The sequence below is a fragment of the Lissotriton helveticus genome, chromosome 3_1, assembly GCF_964261635.1.
Source record: "Lissotriton helveticus chromosome 3_1, aLisHel1.1, whole genome shotgun sequence".
Classification (NCBI taxonomy): domain Eukaryota; kingdom Metazoa; phylum Chordata; class Amphibia; order Caudata; family Salamandridae; genus Lissotriton; species Lissotriton helveticus.
In genome coordinates this window covers 639657408-639677370 of record NC_136061.1, presented here as the reverse complement: position 1 = coordinate 639677370, position 19963 = coordinate 639657408, and the positions used below count along the sequence as shown (strand labels likewise).

The 19963-nt window shown below is 43.4% G+C and overlaps 1 protein-coding gene across 1 annotated transcript in view; it reads left to right on the top strand.

Moving 5' to 3' along the window:
* The window catches only part of ADGRB2 (adhesion G protein-coupled receptor B2), a 1067283-nt gene that overhangs the window by 837909 nt on the left and 209411 nt on the right, over positions 1–19963 (top strand). The window contains exon 18 of the mRNA XM_078680649.1: positions 16272–16422. Coding sequence (XP_078536775.1) covers positions 16272–16422 — 151 coding nt within the window. The remainder of the gene's footprint in view (positions 1–16271; positions 16423–19963) is intronic.

Here is a 19963-nt window from a genome sequence, read left to right as displayed (position 1 = left end):
CCTTTTAACATTTGCCGGACCAACTATCCTTGTTTAAATCAGTTGTTCTGATGAGGTTTAAAAAGGGTTGATACTAGTTTCTTCCTAAACCGCTTGAGATGCTACAGTAGGACCTGGCCTTAATTTTATGGTTACTGAAACAGATTGCTTCCTGTATGACTGTAAGGATCGAAGAACCAAGCGTTAAAGTCCATATCTATCATTGGCATATATGTGGCTAGGAAGGCTGAAGACCATACATGTCCCGAGTTCACTACCATCTATGGAGACACAACTTGATGACAAGCCCCCAGCACCCTGACTTATTGAACTGGCTGCAAGCGGCTCAAAGGATATAGCATATTCCATTCTCGCTGTGTGCTGCACCACAGAATCAGAAGACAAGAAAGAAAGCTTAGGCCAAAGAATATTTTCCTTAACTTCTGTCATTCAAAGTGGCTAAAACTTCAACCACCTTTGGCTGCTATTAGTGATGTGGTTGGACATCATTACATATTTCAACATTATACCGGTCAATAAGATGACAGAGACAAAGGTGATTCTAAAAGAAGGGTAGTGAACCTATTTTACAGTGACACTATAAATGCTACTACTGCAGGATTCCAGCTTATGTTGGCTTCTAAAGCCAAGGAAGTGCCTATGTGAACAAACGTGTCAGTTGCAAAATTGGGAGGAGAACCAGTGAAGCACATTTCATGAGAACCCCAGTTGAGATTCCAGGGTGTGTATGAGGCTGGGTTGATCTTCTGCGTCCATGTCAACTGAGAGGTCCAGCAATAATAGCAGCATAGAATTTGAAATAAGCAGTCTCAGTTTTTGGAATATCATAAAAGAATTGTTAATGGATCTGCTCAAAGCCTTTCCTCTAGTTAGCATACCAACACAGAGATGGGAAAGATTACCTTCTACTACAAGAAAGTAGTCCTCTTAGTGGTTCAGCGACAGCACAGCACATTTTATGAGTGGAACAGCTTCTAAAGCTGCAAAATATTGAAAGGTGCCAGTGGCGGATCTTTGCAGAGCAGCAACGCGGAACACCCACCATACTTTCATAAGGCACTGCTGTCTGAATAAGGAGAGGTTCAGAGAATCAGAAGTTGGGGAAGCAGTTACTTGACAGCTATTCCCACAAATCAACCCTTTGCCACTATATTTACCATTTCAATGTATTTCTGAATAGATAGATAGATAGATAGATAGATAGATAGATAGATAGATATGTTTAATAATGTGGTTCCGTTGCTTACTACTCTGATTGAGCCCTATGGATCTTTGAAAGATCCAAGTCTGGAGAAGCAACAAGTTTCTTACCTATTGCTACAGTTGTCCATTGTTGGTACCTTTCATAGATTTGTATGCATCATTCCTCTTCCGTGTCTGAGCTTCACCTGTGCCATGATCCTTTCGCTCTCTGTGCAGAGTGTTTCTTTTTCAATAGGTTACTAAAGGAGAGTGTCTCAGGCCTTCAGGCTTAGTTTGATGGACACAAATTATTTTAAGGTTACAGAGGGACTTTCATCTCAATGCCGGATAGTAATCAGGGATGTGAATCAATGAAAGATATCGATGTTGAAGTAAATTGTTTCTTTCAATTTTATAAGTAAAGCCAATGTATGAACTAAAAAATATTTTTGAAAAGCCTATCTGAAGGCTGGATTAACCACATTTAATTAATTTATCTCCAAAAACCGAACAAGTGTCATTTAAATAGTCACTACATTAATAAGGGAGCAGCAAAAACCTTTTTCACTTCCCTTTTTTAAACAAATAATGAAGAAAACAAACGGAAAATTTAGCGAGTTGCAGCCCTTAAAAGCTGCAACACTGAAACTGCACACAGGGCTGTGCCCTTTTAAGGTTTCCATTTGCACAGCAGCTACAGCACCCTGAACCTCCAACAAACCTGATGGACCTCTTAACATGTAATGCTTAATTACACGTTATTTTGATGTATCATAAATACACATCTTTCCTTGCTTGGGGATTTAGTCTATAGTTACTTACATTACAAGTTTGGTGGGCGGGTCACTAAGGGCCAGATGTAGGTGGGTAAATACCGGTCGGTAATGCGAAATTCGGTAGCCATTCCTAATGTCGGTAAATACAGATTCCTTAATACTGATTCCTTGTTGCTTTCACATTTAAGGAATCAGTAATACAGATTCCTTAAATGCAAGGTAGGAAGCACATTGAAGAGTGCTTTTGAGCCTTAAGAAATCGGTAATTACCACCAACTTCCTGCCAGAATAAAAAACAGCTAATGGTATGCTGAAAAACGTTTTGAAAAAAATGCATGACTTATTGGGAGTTTTCTTCCACTGAATGGGGAACGTTTTAAATTGTTTGATGTTCTGCCACTTCCATATCTTACGTTGCAATCATGAACATGAAAGATAAGTATTGGGAGGCCTGCCTTGATAGGGAGGGTCTTGTGGTGCATTGTTTCCAGCAGCCATGTGACAGAAGGACCTCTGGCTTAAGGGTTCTGATAGTGGAGCCGGTTGAGGCTCTGCCGTCTGAAACCTGGGGATGTCCCACCTCTTCATGAGGTGATGTAACCGCTGGCTTGGGCAGAGCAGGACATCTACTAGTTCACAGCAGTGAGTGCTCTCGAGCCATACCCTTGATTGGCTGTTTCTCTTAGGTCATTTTGCTTTTCTGTAACTTTTTTTTGTGCCGCAGAGAGTTTTATTTGGCCCAGCTAAGATTGGTTTGTCTGTGAGGCAAGAGTGTTAACTTGTATTATCAATCTTTCTCTTTCATAGTTGTTTCTGAGGGTAGTTCTGCTGTAAGTAGCTGCCTTTTTCCAGGCGCATAGGTACAGATCTATCTTTAGACTTTCAGCAGTAGGCTTTCTTTCTGCTTTGCAAATATTAAAATTCCTGGGGCCTCATTTATGAAAAGTGATGCATCGCTGCGTGAAAACAGCGCTACGTCACTTTTCACTGCACCCTCCTTGCGACACCAATGATGCGTCATATTTACAGTATGACGCATCATGTCGCAAGGAGTTACAGATACGTCAGTATTTCTGACGTATCTGTAAGCGCAAAAGTGACGCATTGCTGAAGTGTGTCACAAAAGTGACGCAACTCCAGCAATGCTTCCTTTCACATGGGGCAAGCCCCATGTGATAGGGCTTGCATCAGTCTTATGCCTGATGTGAGGCAGGCGCAAGATTTTGACGCAACAGTGTCCTAGAAGTGACGCAGTGAAATCTTATAGATTTCACTGCGTCACTTCTACGAAGCTTTTATACCTGACGCAGGTATAATGTAGCGCAGGGGTTTACAAAGTGACGCATCTGCTTAGATGCGTCACTTTGTAAATAGAGCGCAACAGGAGGCATGTTTTACGCCGCCGATGCGTCACAAAAAGTGACGCATCGGAAGCGCAAAACTGACGCAAGGCCTCATAAATGAGGCCCCTGGTCTCTGTGTCTCTTGATTAATTGGTGAAGTTTGCAATGAGTGTTGGGTTTGGTAATTAAAGGTGTAGTAATGAAAAGGCATCTGGAAGCATCTAAGGCTGCATACGGACTTCTTGACTAGTAGAACAAATGGGATGGGAAGACATAGTACAATATTCTAGGAACCTTGAGTATGCCTTTACAATTTTTTGAAGTTGTAAGCGTGGGGCAATAATTTGTAGTGAATTTGTGCTGCAGTGTATAGTGGTGTTCCAGAATATAATATAAGATGTTTTTGACTTAATCTCAGGCAAGTTCTTAAATGTAATTTTTGGAAATTAGAAAAGGCCACCCTGCAACTCTTATAAATAGCTTATGCAATCTTGTAACTGTAGTGCAAAACATGCAAGAATGATTAGTTGTCTCTCTTTTTACCCATGATCAAATAGAGGCTCAAGACAGTTGTTCCTCAGTGACAACGCCCCCAGCATCCCCGCTAATAACATGTGGAAAGCAACTTGGTGAATGAAACACAGCCAGCCTTCAGCATTAATATTCTTTCACTCATAATTCCAGCAAGTACGGAGAAACGCTGGAATGGAAGATTACCTTTCTGGATGATGGACAAACACCGAAGGCATTCATGGTCCATCATATTAGCATTTCGACTATTTTAGAACAGAAAGCTGATCAGAGTGCAATCAACTTGAGAATACAAATGCATATATTGGCAAATGATCCGTCGATATACTGACTCAACAGACAGTGTCGACTTGTGATACTTCATATAGCTACAATATGTAAACAATAATTTAAAAAAAGAAGTCTGCCGATGTAACTTCGTGACATTAAACAGACCTTCAAGTCCATCTTTTAACTCTATACTTGAAGATTTTTGAGTCTTCTATGTGGCTGTTAACATTATCTGGCCCATGGTGCAGGGATCTCAAGTAAGTAGTAGATTTGATAGAACAGTGACTCCTATTCAGAGAGAGTAACTTCAGTGTGGATCTGAGAATTCTAAACCATATAAATAGTCTACCCATCCAGGTCGCAGCCCTTAATAATAACTACATTGTTGTCGCAGAGTATTAGAAGATGCCATTGAAGGGTCCCAGGTAACAGCAGTGTATAACTTTGAGTGATTAAAAGATCACTGAAATGTAACTGTGGAGTGATCAGAGGATACTGAAGTATTACTATCCAGGTCTACAAGGACTCTGGAGTGTAGGCCCAGAGATCTGAGAGTACACTGGAGTGCTAAAGCACAGCGCTGCAAGAACACTTCTGAGTAGGTACACAGAACCCCCTGCTTTTTTTTACAGTCACTGTGTTTAGTCACATGGATACCGGGATGTAGCAGGTGGTAACGTCACAGGATTCAGATGGCACAAAAGACCAAGCACATCGAGTTCGAAAGACACTCTAATGTAACTACACAGGTTGCAGTGGGCTGTGGAATCTAGCTGCACATGAAAAAAATAATTGCACATGAAGGCACTGGTTAAAGTAAAGTAACTTAAGAATCATAAGAGACTGGAAAATAAGTCGGCTTGATTCGTAGGGAACTCGAGTTTAATTGCAAATGGCACTGGGTTATACTTTAACAAGATTTAGAGGATACCGTGGAGTAAGGGCAGGCTATTCAGAAACTCATCTCAACATCCGTTAACCCAAGTGGAGCAAATTAAGGGATGAAAAGACAAAATCATGTTGTGCCACTATAACAGAGCCACCAAAGCGGCCATCAGAACCATAAAAAGACATCATTACTACACACGCATAATCGATGCTGATTGCACATCTAAAATTTCTACAAAATTGTAGCAGAATTCTGTAATCCACAGCCCAAAGTGCCAAAAACGCAAGCCTTCTGTGACAAAATCTCCATGGAACTGAATTCAAAAATTTAAAACAAAGAATACTAATTCATGGGAAAAACTGCTAATGCTTCTCCTACACATGACAAAAATGGATCTCCGAGACGGCCTCTGCAAGTCAAGGCTTGATGGTTGTTTGTGCGCCAGATGCATGGATGAGCAGTAAAGAACAACTTTGCAAAGACAGAGATCGTGACCGGGGAACAGTGGCACAGTCCTTTGAGTGTTCTTTGGGTGATATGGCTTATAGCCATTTCACCCAAAGGGCTTGATGCCCGATCAGCTATAGATGTGAGTATCCCACATCCTACCTTCCATCAAGGTCAGAAGGATTCTCCTCTACACAATAGAAATACAATTATGCTTCTTCTCAAACCTGGATATCAACATAAAAAAACAAGCTATCTTCACACTCGTAAACTCCAAGGTTGACTATGTCAATAGCGTATACATTGACACCCATGTTTCATCATAATTTCAATAAAATTAATCCAAAATGCTGCATGACATCGCCCCTGCTTTCCCTCCAGACACCATGAGGCCACTCCTGCAAGCACTCCACAGGCTATCCGTAGCTAGACAACCAATATTCAAGTCACTTTGCACTGTCCACTGAGCCTCTCAAAGAAAAATACCACTTTACCTACAAATTAAAATGAAGCAATGAAAACAAAATAGAACACTGCTATCCATGTTAGCACTGTGGATCGTCTTACCACCTTATAATAAAAAATCAATAAGGGATTCTACATGCAATACATATCTCCAAGACTCTGGAACTCATTGCCAGCCAAGATTTGAAGCATTCAATAATATTGAGTGCTCTTTGAATGCTCTAATGAGATGTGAAAAAGAGGTTATTTCCAAGATAATTCATCAACCGCTGATATTGAAGTACAATACAGAATGATAATTCAAGCCATTATTATAACTACAGTCCAGAGCTAACAAACAGTCCCAACCAGCACATTACACCAAGAGGTCTGACAGAGACACACCCTACCCAAACTGGGGACCTCACCCCAACATAGCTTTGCAATAACCTTGAGACACTGATGGTGTATACTAAGTCATCCTAACCATAAGACATGCCACTCAACACCTGAAAACAGTCTTCATGACTAATATAAATATCATAGACGTAGTAAACGTCTGCCCTACCGCCTATCTCCAACCACAAGATGGAGGACAATAATGCTAGTCTTTCTGATGGTTCTCACGGTTGCAGTCTGATATCATTTGTATCGCCACATGATGCGATATATGCAAATTCACTACCGGATCCATCATTATCAGTGGGAATGACATATAATGTTTATGAGGACTTTTGGAATCCTGCTGGCATTTGGAGGGCCTGCTTAACTAAGCACATATAATTAACCAGGCAGCCTTGTGAAGACCGGTGAGATCTGACACACATTGATGTTCACCAGAAGACTCTAGCATAGCCCTCCTTGTAGGTCCCAAACAGTCATGTACTCTGAGCAACACCCTATAATGTGAGTGACAAAAACGATGAGTATAACTGAGTGCATCTTAACAAATGTCCTTCGTGACTGCTCATAATGGTAGTATTATAAAGGCCCATTGTCAACACAGCCTAGCTCGACAGACCACCAATTGTACTTAGTCTTCCTCTCCACCAGTTACTTCCCTCAGTTTCAGAAGATAGGAAATCTGACTGAGAACATAAAAAGCGACCAACATAGTAAGGGACCTGCAGAACCAATCAGACCTGCCAGCATTACACAAATTATAAAAATCTCTCACACGCCTTTGTCCATCACACCACTAAGCGCTGCATCCCGTAAGATGGTTACTGCACATTGTTGGCCATCACACAACATGGAAACACTTCCTGCATAGGATCTGCAATCCAATACACTTTGTGAGGTTTCTGCGAAGCCTTCCAACTTGAGAGGCGTTCCTGAAGGCTTGCTTGTAGGGATATCTGTAGAACTCTGGAGACTGGACTTCTATGAGAATTATCAGCTTAGCCTTGCCAATTCCACTCTCCTTTTCTTTGTTGCCATTGCCTTCCATTAAGGGGCAACACGTTGTACACTAGGCACTAAGAGCCATTAAGAATGCACACTGCGAGACCGTGGGGCTTTTCTATTGTAATTGTGAGACGCAAAATTAATTAGACAGAGTAACATTTGGTAGAGGAAGAATATGAGAATAGTGCACATATGGCAGAGAACGAAAAGTAGGAACATGCCTTTACCTCACCTCTAACGCCTACCTGCGCCATGCCCACAAGTCTCTGATTCCAAACTGATTTAAAAAGCACTACTTTATTGCTATCTGTTTCACTGTGTTCTCAAAGTTTGCACAGACAGCATAATTTAACCACCAACCTAATTTATATTTACAAAAGAAGTGTGGGCCTTATAATAAACATGACAATGGGAAACCGGAAGCTGTAGTGAAAAGTTCCGCTTTAGGTATATGCAAATTTAAACACCTGTCTGACTGTCAAAAATCCCTCTGGAGTTGAATAGTAGATGCATGAAAAGAGAGAACAGATAATAACTGGCACATTATGGAGAGAAGAACAATGATTTTATAAACCTTTTACTTGGTGTATGCTAGCAGAGTATGGTTATGAATACTGCCCCCTCTTACATTGAAAGTATAGAGTGCTCTATATAATCAGGTCATTAGTTTATGGTTTAGTGAGTGGAGGGCGACCTGGGTTTTATCCCTCTTTTGCTCCTCTTTTTTGATGATGTTAGTAGGGACTAAATTGTATATGGATGAGGGTAGGTAAGATAGTGAGTAGTAGATTCTAAATGGATAGAAGTGGTTAGTAAATTGCATTCACATTGTAATAGCTATTATTTGGACATTAGTACATTAGTACATAGATAATGGTACCCACTAGTGAGTAGTGGGTAGTCGAAGAATAATGGAAGCGGATAATGAGTGCATGATTGGTGTATGGATGTTGGAATGTCAAAGTCAAAGTCAAAGTCAAAGTCAAAAAGGCTTTATTTCGATAAAAAGTTATCATAAAAGCTGCACATAAATCAAATACATCAAGTTTAAAAGCTAAAAGCAAACATGAACATACAGGAAGAGTTTGGCCCAATAGAAAAAATTAGTTAAAAGTTTACAAATTTTCAAAGAAGTTCATTTAGCAGTTGGTTTAAAAAAAAGAATTAAACAGTTAATTTTAGCCTTTTGGTTCGAATTGACCAAGCCCATGATAGAAATTTAGCTAGGGCGCACGCATAGGTGGCACGACTGTCAGACATTAATATCCGAATTGCGGCCATGTGGCTCCTAGTGCCCAACTGCCGGCAAAGATCTTTGAGCCAAGCCCTCCTGGGAAGGGCATACTCTCCGCACTCAAACATAAAATGTGCCACTGTCTCTGGTTTGTATAGGCATACTGGGCAAAGTTCTGTAGTCTGTGCAGGGGATTTCCAACGTGAAGTAAAATGGTGCAAAGGAAGAGTTCCTGCTCTAAATTTGAAGTACAGAGCCCTATCATAGGGTTTTTCAATGATATCAAGGTACACTTCCCGTTTGGGTTGGTCCTTAAACTTCAAGAAGTCCTCCGTAAGTCTGCCCATAGTAGTGCTAGTGTTCCATTGTAGCAAAATCCAGTCCCAATAAAGTTTCTTAAGAGTTGACTTCGGGGGTGAGGATATGTTGACCCACGCTTCATTTAAGCCCAGATTTAATAGCAATGTCTTAATATCTCTCAGCCATTTAATTTTATGCCACCCTGGTAATGACATGATTTCTGCTAAACCTTGCGCGTATTTGCCAAGTTCCTCCACACGCCACAGTCGTGCCCATAGCAAAAGTGGACGGAGTCTTGCAAGATCATCAATTGGGCGACATCCTAGGTCCAACATTAGCGGGACCGTGGGGGTACCCTGAGGGAGTGACATAATCGCTCTACAAAATTTCTTCTCTGATCTTGGTAAATCATCAGTGATGGATGAACCCCAAAGTTCAGCCCCGTAAAGAGCGGAACTAACCCCTTTAGCCGAATAGATCTCAAGGACTACAGCTATTGGTCTTATTGTGCAGGAGCGTTGTTCTTTTAAAAGAGCTCCTGTTGTCCTCTTGTGGGTTAACAACATTTTGTCCAAATGTGTGGACCATTCCATTTTGTGTGAAAGGCGAATACCAAGATAGTCGAAGACTTCTACCCTCTCCAGGGGTTCAGCGTTCAGGGTAGGGGAGCGGACTGGTTTTTTAGGAGGATTCAACACAAGGTATTTTGTCTTGCTTGTGTTGATTACCAGGCCTCGTTTGGAGCAGAAGGATTGAAAGTTATTTAAGAGCCTTTGGAGGCCTATTGGGGTTTTTGATATTAAAAGCGTATCATCCGCGAAGAGGAGGGTAGGTATGCGTTCGCCAGCCAGGGATGGTTCATCTGAAGGATGTTCCCGGAGATGCTCAACCACCCCATTGATGTAAAGAGAAAAAAGGGTGGGAGCTAACACTCATCCCTGGCGGACACCTCTCTCAACCGGGATGCTACTTGTTTTTCCCCCCCTGGGCCCCACCTAATCTGGGCAAAGCTATTTTCATGTAACCTAATGAGTAGTGATAGCAAGTAGTGGGGCAACCCCATGTCAGCCAATACACTCCATAGGGTCTCCCTAGGTACAAGGTCAAAGGCAGTCTTTAAATCGATAAACGCGAGATAAAGACTGCCCTTGCCTCTAACCACGACTTTCCAATACACCATCATTAATCTAAAAGCTTGTTCGATTGTCCCGGTGCCCACTCTAAAACCCGCATGGTAGTCAGAGAGGATTTTATTTTCATTTACCCAGTCTAGTATTCTGACCAGTAGGACCTTTCCAACTACTTTTTGGCTAATATCTAGGAGGCTAATAGGCCTATAATTCGATGGATCATCTCTGGGGCCTTTTTTATAAATAGGGACCACCTCCGCCCCCTTCCACGAAGAGGGGATAGGAGCACCCCTACAGATGGAGACAAGTAGGGAGTGAATCAGTTTTCCCCACTTCGGGATGTCAAATCTCAAGAGGTCACCAGGGATACCGTCCGGGCCTGCAGCTTTTTGGGGGATGATAGTGCCTATTGCATATTCCACTTCTTTAATTGTGAAGTCAAAATCTTTAGGATGGGTATCCCAAATTGGAGGGAACGATACTGGAACCATAACCCCCCCTTCAGGATCACTGGAGGCAATGGGAGTAGAATGAACATCTTGGCGGGTATAGAGCTTTGAGAAATGGTTAACCCACGCCTGACTTGGGATATTACAAGTAATCAAGTCACTATCTGGCCTATTTCAAGCTCTTATGGTGTCCCAAAAACATTTTGAATTTTTCTTGGAGCTAGCTTCTTTAAGGGTAGACCAATAGGCCTCTTCCCACTCCTTTTTCGCCTGTACCAGTGTTCTCTTGTGGTCCTTCCTGGCTATCTGTATCAGGGTTTGAGATTTGCCTTTAACAGCCTCAATTAGGCGAGACTTAGCTTTCCTACATGCTGTGGTATACCAGTCATACATGCCCTTGGTTTTATGTTGGGACATATTCCTCCCTGCAGAGCCCTTTACCCAGAAAGCTTCACCTATATCCTTGACAGCTGCTTCAAAGATGGGTGTTGCCTTATCTGCTAGCGAGGCTAAGTTAATGTTATCAAGCTCTGTTTGTGAGGCCATGAGAACCTCGTCTATGCTGGAAAGTTTGTCAGCATTACTGGCAACTTTATTCCACTTTATGCGTCTTCCACAGGAGGAGACAGTAATCTTGTGTATGGATGGTGCTAACAATGCACCAATGGGCCAGGGGTTCGTGATAGATAGGGAAAGCGAGTTATGGTCGCTTTCCACAGTTGGTGTAACTACCATATCTTCGACCAAACTCCAAAGTTTTAAGTCCAACAGAATGTAGTCAATCCTCGAGGTGTGACCAACTCTGTTGAACGTAGGAGCACCCATCCGGTCAGAAGACGTACGGCCATTGGTGGCTCTTAGCCCAAACTCTAAAGTCAGTGCATTTAACTGCACTGCACTACGAGTCCAACGCTTAATCGGAGGGATGGAGAGTGTGGGGATACCCCATCTACTATCTTCTTCACCCAGGTCAGGGATACCATCTAAAGGAAGTGGCTCGTAGGTGCAATTAAAATCGCCTGCTACTAGTGTATGATTAGCTTCCTTTTGGTCCCTAAGCTGCACCTCAAGATCAGATATTACAGATGAGGTGCACCCATTTTTTGTGCCTCTAGCATAGACGTTATAAAGAGCTAGAGACAAACCTCTACAAGGGTTGGACAATAGAATACCTAAGATATCTGGGTTGTTTATCTGCTTAGATGTTATTCGGCAGTTAAGAGAAATGCTTACCCAGATAATGAGGCCCCCCGAGGGACGCCCCTTCCCATGTCTGGGTTTCTCAGCTGGGACAAAATAGGTTACGAACCCAACCCGGTGGAGTGGTTCAGTGCTCCATGTCTCCTGGAATATGCAGATCTTATGTGCTTCAACCAAATCACTCCACTCGGGCAGACCCAATTTCCTATGGATGCCCGCGAGATTCCAGCTAAGGATTTTTATTTTCTCCTTGGTGGTTTCTCCTCTAATGCCAATAATATCGATGTCAGTTGGAGGATCTAAACGTTCCCTCTCTAGGACAGAAGATGATAACTGAGTCTGGCTAGTGGCCATCATAGTTGGAAGATCAGGGCATATCGAATATGATGTAATTTGAAAGCCCTCCTCCTCACCCCTATTGAGGTCCAGATTTAAGAAGGAAGTTTCATCAAAGGTGAGTCAGTCTACCTCATCAAGAGCACAGAATCTATTCCAATGGGTAAACTGAGATACAAAGGGGTCAAATAGAGGAGGTGGTCCTTGCCATGGTTGCTGCCACTGATGAGCAGTGTGTTGTGGAGCGTGTGAATACCCTCTATTAATTGGATAATTAAATCTAGGGGGGTGTTGCCTTGGTGGCATGGGCAGAACATAGGACAGAGGAAGTGGATGAATTTGGGTAGCTGGTCCACTACTAGGTGCATTACATATATAGTTCACTACCCCTGTATCCCTGAAATTGACAGTTACAACATCTCCTGCTATAGTCTTGGTATTTCTGCCCACCCACTCTCCTCTTCTGACTGCAAGTATATCACCACGCATATGAATCGGTAATGGTTTATGCTGCTGAAGCCACTGTGCACACTTATTTTTCAGTTCAACAAAGGTTTCTCTTCTACCCTCCTTCAGTGGCGGTACGCCCGTCAGTACAACCACAAAGGGTGAAACTTCCGGTGGCAAATTAATTGTCTTAAAGCGAGCCGACCTTGTTTTTGAATCTTGAGTCTTGTTTGAGGAGATAGCTGATGTTAAATTAGTGTCCAAACTTTTAGAGCCCTTTTCTGGTTGGTTAGGTACTTTTTTAGGACCAGAGGTTGTTGATAACTCCGGGTTAGGGCCAGTAATGCTAGGAGTTGGGGGAGATCCAGCAGCTTTATCCTCCTTTTGAGACAGATGTTGCATTGCTACTCCTGGATTATCAGGTAAAGTTTTGGCCTTTGTGGTAGGATTTTTTAGAAATTTGCTACTAGTAGTATTTCCCGGGGGTACATCTTCTTTCGTTTTCCCGTGCGTCTGCATGGGCACATTTCCATTTGCCATGTTGGACCATTTTGTGTTAAATAATGATGTTAATCTGTCAATTTTAGACATTAAGGGCTTAATATGGGCCATTAACGTTGCTACAAGATCCGATTTTAGATCTGCTACCATATTTTCAACCCAACAAGGTATGCCTGATGCAGAATTTGGGGCGGGTGACACTAAGTTATGGTTCCTAGTGTTTTTTATAGGCTTTTTCTTTGTTTTAGGATCGTGCTTAGTAGAACCTATATTTCCTAGTTCTGGTGATACATTGACTAACGTTCCATCTACTCTTAGGGGAACTGAGTCAGATAACAAATTTAGAAAGTTTCCCTGAGGTTCGATTAGAGGCTGACCGCATGGAAGATCAACAAAAGAAGCGGTGACTCCAAGGCTTATATCTAGGTCGCCAGTAGAATCTTGTGAGGGTCCTACAAAGTCATCTGCCGCCTCTTGGGTGTCGGCCAGAAATATTGTTGGCGGCAAAGATAACCTCCTTTCAGTACTGGCAATAGCAGAAGATACTGCCCCAATGGTTTGTTGTAGCATGATGTCAATTGCTGTAAGGGCAGGGACCGGTTGCGTGACAGAATCGTTTTGTCTCGTTTTGGAACGTAGAACAGGCACTCTGCCGGGTTTCGAACCCTTCCTCATGTTTGTAGCAAGGCAATAGGGTAGTATCCAGATGTGAGTAAATTAGAAAGTCTTAGGATCCTCACCTTTATCTCTCGTTGCTCCAGAGGAAAGAGATGTGGCCCGGCTCGGCCTCCTCTGGCCGTGGAGGGCTGTAGAGGGCCCGCCCTTTGCCCGGGCTTCGCTCCGCGCTTTGCTCCGCGCGCGTCCCGCTAGCGCCTCAGTAGCTGATTCTAAGTAGCGGGAGGGGGCGGGAAGAGGACCAGATGCGGCGAGTTAGCAAACGCTGCGCCCGCTGGTCCTCGCAGTCCCTGGAGCTGTCGGTCTCCCTCGACGGTCACCTCCCAATCAGGCAATCCGGCAAAGTGTATGCCTCGAGTGGCTCCCGCGAAGCGGGGGCCGCGAGGCGTGGGGCGTGAAGTAGGCACAGAAACAAATTCACCCACAGGCAACAAACAGTAGCTCCGTATGAAGGCACACCACGAAGTACTCCCAGCCCTTTGCTCTTAAAGTCCAGGCGGGAGGGGGCGGGAAGAGGACCAGCTGCGGCGAGTTAGGAAACGCTGCGCCCGCTGGTCCTCGCAGTCCCTGGAGCTGTCGGTCTCCCTCGACGGTCACCTCCCAATCAGGCAATCCGGCAAAGTGTATGCCTCGAGTGGCACCCGCGAAGCGGGGGCCGCGAGGCGTGGGGCGTGAAGCAGGCACAGAAACAAATTCACCCACAGGCAACAGACAGTAGCTCCGTATGAAGGCACACCACGAAGTACTCCCAGCCCTTTGCTCTTAAAGTCCAGGCGGGAGGGGGCGGGAAGAGGACCAGCTGCGGCGAGTTAGGAAACGCTGCGCCCGCTGGTCCTCGCAGTCCCTGGAGCTGTCGGTCTCCCTCGACGGTCACCTCCCAATCAGGCAATCCGGCAAAGTGTATGCCTCGAGTGGCTCCCGCGAAGCGGGGGCCGCGAGGCGTGGGGCGCGAAGCAGGCACAGAAACAAATTCACCCACAGGCAACAAACAGTAGCTCCGTATGAAGGCACACCACGAAGTACTCCCAGCCCTTTGCTCTTAAAGTCCAGGCGGGAGGGGGCGGGAAGAGGACCAGCTGCGGCGAGTTAGGAAACGCTGCGCCCGCTGGTCCTCGCAGTCCCTGGAGCTGTCGGTCTCCCTCGACGGTCACCTCCCAATCAGGCAATCCGGCAAAGTGTATGCCTCGAGTGGCACCCGCGAAGCGGGGGCCGCGAGGCGTGGGGCGTGAAGCAGGCACAGAAACAAATTCACCCACAGGCAACAAACAGTGGCTCCGTATGAAGGCACATGTTGGAATGAGTGCACAAGTAGTGCATGGATATTAGAATGAGTGCATGAGTACTGTACCCCGGGCCTAGCTCCCCTCCACCCCCCAACTTGGGTAGTGGTTTGTTCAGATGCAGTGGGGACTGATGATCCTATTGGTCATCAGTGTGAGCTGGGGTGATTTGTCTATTATCAGTGTAAGCTGGGGTGATGTTTTAATGCTGTATTGTTTAATTGTGACTCTTGTGAACATTATCTCATATTTTGTGAAGAGCTCCGATACCTTCGGGTCTAGCTAGCGCTATATAGATATAGTTCGATAGTAGTGGGGTTCTTATATGTTGCTAGGTAGTAGATAGAAAAAAGAAAGTAGATCATGGATGGCAGTGGATGGCAGCAGACTAACAGTAGTAGACAGATTGGATATACAATTACAGACAGTAGGTAGATTACAGAAGATAATAGATGAATATAAGTCGTAGTCAAGTGTTTTTTCACGTACCATCGATTCGCTGTTCGGTACACCGTTGTTTGTAGACATTGTATGCCATTGGAGTTTAGAGTACCTGATTATCCTTTCATTATTTTAATCGAAAACCCATAGAACTATATTTTTTAGCAGCACCATCGTGTTGTGAGATGCTCCTGTTGTTTAATATGTGTATACAAAGTATTGTTGTTTTCCTATATTCTAAGCCTGTTTCAGTTTGGTTAATATGTAGAGTAGCATAATAAAGTAGTTGTGTGTGCTAATAACCTTAATGCTCTTATTACTGGATTTTACCAGTAGTTAATTGCCATTTCACCCAAAGATGTACTTTCGGCGCAGGCCCGTTATTGCATGCAGAGCTATTAACAGCTGTTAATGTGCGCATGAAAGGATCACGGCAATTAAGTAACAGCATATGTTCCAGTGACTAGTGTCCACTCTAGTGGAGTGAGCTCCAGGGTTGTGTGTGTCATTTGCTCACATCTAGGAAGGCCAGGCAGGGCTCGCTGTCAGCACTGCCTCTCCCACTCACTGCAGTGAGCATAATGTAGTTTCATGGAATCGTTTAACAGTTCAGGCATTTCCTACCCTTGTTATAGAGTCAAAACATTGTTATCCTGTAGGCAGATATTTAAGATTAACCAGTAGCTGCCAGGGCACTTTTCAAAAGACGCTGTTTTAATTGCAGTACATACTAGATGCGTGTTACGTCCAAAATATATTTCTTATTTAATGAAATAATATTGTTCAAAATGGAACGTAATGGGAAATTGGATCTCAATGAGTTATTGTGTTCCAGCTTCTGCAGTATATCTGGTCTATTGTCCCATAATGGATGTTCTAAGCTGTCAGTTCATTTGTTAGTGTATAATGTTATAGGTTTACCCCTTGATGTTGCGATGATCATGCACGAATATCCATTGTAAGCGCTGTGTACTTTCTTCTTCTTTTAGGGCATCTGCACGATGATTGCAGCTTTTCTGCACTTCTTTTTTCTATCATCCTTTTGCTGGGTGTTGACCGAGGCGTGGCAGTCCTACCTTGCTGTTATTGGTAAAATGCGTACACGCCTGGTCAGAAAGCGCTTCCTTTGCCTGGGGTGGGGTAAGAGCCTAATTTTTTACCCAAATCTTTTTTCAGCTTCTTTGGTCTTCTGTCTCTTTACATTGTGTCTCTCCTCCTGATTTTCTTTTTTTAATATGCCATTTACTCCCTCTTCCTCAAATCCATGTTTGTCTCTTGTGCTTTGTGATTCATTGTCCAACTAGATATGTCTATTATGTGCTCTCTTACTTTCTGTGACTCATGTTCTTTTCGCTTGCTTTGTGCATACCACACTGGCGTACCCCTAGTGCCTTTCTCATCTTAATGTCTATTTTTCATTCATGTATCTTTTCAGAATTTCTGGTTTCTGTTGTGGTTGAAGTAAAACCACAATTTGTGAGATTGTGGACAGTGCTCTTCGTTGACTACTACTCCCTATTGGGTGTTCTGAAGGAGAGAAGGTTTTGACTGCAGTGTTTTAAACTGGTTTAAATCCTGTTTCTGAAAGATACATCATTGTGTTATGACTGGAAACCCTACATCCAGCTTCACATCTGTCCCTTTTGTGTTTGATCACTACCCACTGCTTTTTTTATGTGTTGACATTTTTTATTAAAATTTGCAGATAAAAATACAAATGTGATAGCAAAACAATATAATCGAAATGGATGAGAATATAGGTGATAATGAAACTTACATAGGATATAGCAAATATGAGGAAATAAAGAATAACATATATTCCATAATGCTATATATGGTAACAATAGAAAGAATAATAGGTAAAGCATAATATAAAAGGAAAAGTGAGAAAAAGGAAAAGAAAGGAAAAGAAAGGAAAAGAAAAAGAGAAAGAAAGAAAAGAAAAGAAAAGAAAGATTAAGAGTACCAGAGCAACAGGAACGGATAGGGAGTAAATTGGTAGAAAGGGAGGGGAAAGGGCACCCACAGTGAAGTAATAGAAAAGGAACCATTGAAAGAATAGAATTAAGCAGAAACAGTATGGGTAGAAGAAGAAGGAGTAGGTGTAGATTCATCGTCCACAGTGGTCTCTAAGAGAAGGGACCAAATTTGGAGAAAAATGGAAGCCTGATCTTGTAAATTATAAACTGTGCGTTCGTGTAAAGCCGTTTGCATCATTGCCACCAACCACTCTTCCTGAGAAGGAGTCGAGGGGGATTTCCAGTGACGTAGTATACAAATTTTGGCCGTGGCCAAAGCAGTGTGAAGAAGACGAATTTGTGGTTTGGAAAGTTTCGAGAAACCTCAAAAATCGTGTAAAATAATGTTGGCAGATGTAAAAGTTCGAGGTTATAACATTTTAGAAGCCAATGTCTTCCTCACAAAAAGCCAGAAGGATCTAGTACAAGGACATTCACAAATGATATGTGTAATATCACATCCGGAAGCAGAACATCTCTAGCAGGAAGTATGTGATAACAACTTAGCTTGGTGTAATTTAACAGGAGACCAATGCCATTCCTACTGCTTTTTAACTATTTTCTTGAACTGCATCCAAACTACCTCTCAAGCATGGAATCCCCTAATACCAATACTCCGATTACACTCAGTTTCATAGGATGGTAAAGTACACTGACTAACACCAAGCAATGAAATCCCCCTTCGATGAGATACAAAATAGATGACTTAAATGCTGCTACATTGAAACCACACAACCGGGCGCCGCAGAAGGACGACAGGTCCAAGGAGGAACCAGGCCGACAATTTCGGTCTTTTTCTCTGCCAGGCGACCCAAGGAGGCTTTGTACAGAAAAATACTGTCAAAGCGAGAGGGATCCCCCCTCTCACCCATATAGCACCTTAGGGAGTGCTACACATAGCAAAATAAACACACTCACTATAATTTAGTCTATTTATTTAATTCACCTTTTACACATACTCACTTGGTCCTGAGGAAAGCCTGTTTTAAATTAAGAAAGGCCAGGCTGAAACATGTAGACCACACAGGACACTGGAGGTCATAATCCATACTCCAACGCGTCCGTCTGCCTTTTAATATACCAACAGAGGCCCAGTAAATTAAAATATTGTTTTACCCTCGGGTACTGGGACCATCTGTATGGTTTTTTAATTTTCACCTTCACACTCACTACACTGCACACTCAGCAAGTATACCAGCTCCGCAGTAATCTGGCGTCGAAGCACACCCGGGGCACGTTATGTGTCACTGTGGTGGGCCCGATGATGAAGCATGCCACCAACTAGGTTGGTGGGTGAGGGCTTTCTAAAAAACCTACTGGTTTGCTTGACACACGTACTCCATTGAGTCCTCTTTGATTTTGACATTGAAACCAATAACACTAATTTCTTACCTTTCCCCAAATCAATATTTTACGCTTCTTTACAAATGTAATAGCCATATGATCACACTACTTCTCTACCCTAAACTTGTAACTACTTCCAAATTCCTCTACCACGATGCTTAAGCTAGACACACTTGTTAAGACTGTGAATAGGAACTCCAATTATCAGCTGCAAACCTATGTAACAGGACAGTCCTTAAGAATAAACCCAAAACTAACAGCACAGGTCAAGGTTGTCTCTTAATGAAAGTATAGTAACCCCCTTCTCTCTGTACTTCCTCAACATCAGTTTCAAAGTTGCCTTCAATGATAGTTTGGGCCAATAATACGTTCAAATATGTCACCCTTTAAATGGTTACCACTTGAAGCACACAATACAGCTTGCTTCTGAGGAACACCACTGATTCCTCACCTTGTGAATCCATCTCCGCCCCCCAGGCAATTGCTGATTTTTCTCAGCAATTTCCCTGGCACACAGACTCCCCATCGGGTCCTTCCCATCCCCTAAGTGACATTGGGGACACCACATAATTACCACTGCAGTACATCAATGTCCGTTCTTTTCTTTCCGTAGCTTCTAAGGTGGATCAAGAGTTTGACCCTAGTCCCTGTCAACTTATAGAAAGCTTTTTCAATATTTCTTTACAGTGTGCAAGGGACAAGCCTCCCCTTAAAACAACAGGGTTTAAATCCTACAAGGAAAGCCGCATACAGATGTCAGTGACGGACCCTCACAAGGTTTGTCTCTGGTGTTGTGCGGTGACTGCGCTTGAATAAATCAGAAGTCCATCGGGGATTGCAAGGCCAAACTTTCACCGAGCATTGTAGAAAGGACCGATCCCCTTCACAGTTTAGGATGCGGACACGTTCTCGCTCCTGAGGCCGTTCCCAAGAGAGATCGTCTTCTCATTCAAAGATGGATAAGTACAAGATAAAGAAACATAAAAAGTTCAAACATGGCGCCCCTTCTCACCACTCTCAGCAAGAGAGGCCACGCGGACGTCAGGTTTCAAAGTAGAGATCCCCCTGGCACACCTTGTGGCCCATGGATCAGTGCATGGGCGTCCGCAGGGGGGGGGCAAGGAGGGGCACTTGCCCCCCCCTGGATCACCCAGCCCTCTGTACTTGTGCCGTGGTGCAGGTGCCATTCTTTTTTATAACGCTGTCCCAGCTTTTGCCATGACACTAGAATGGATGGATTTTTTAATTTTGTCAGCAGGCCTCTTCAATATATATTTTAGGCTAGCAGCACTCTGTCATAACATCATGAGGAGTGCTGC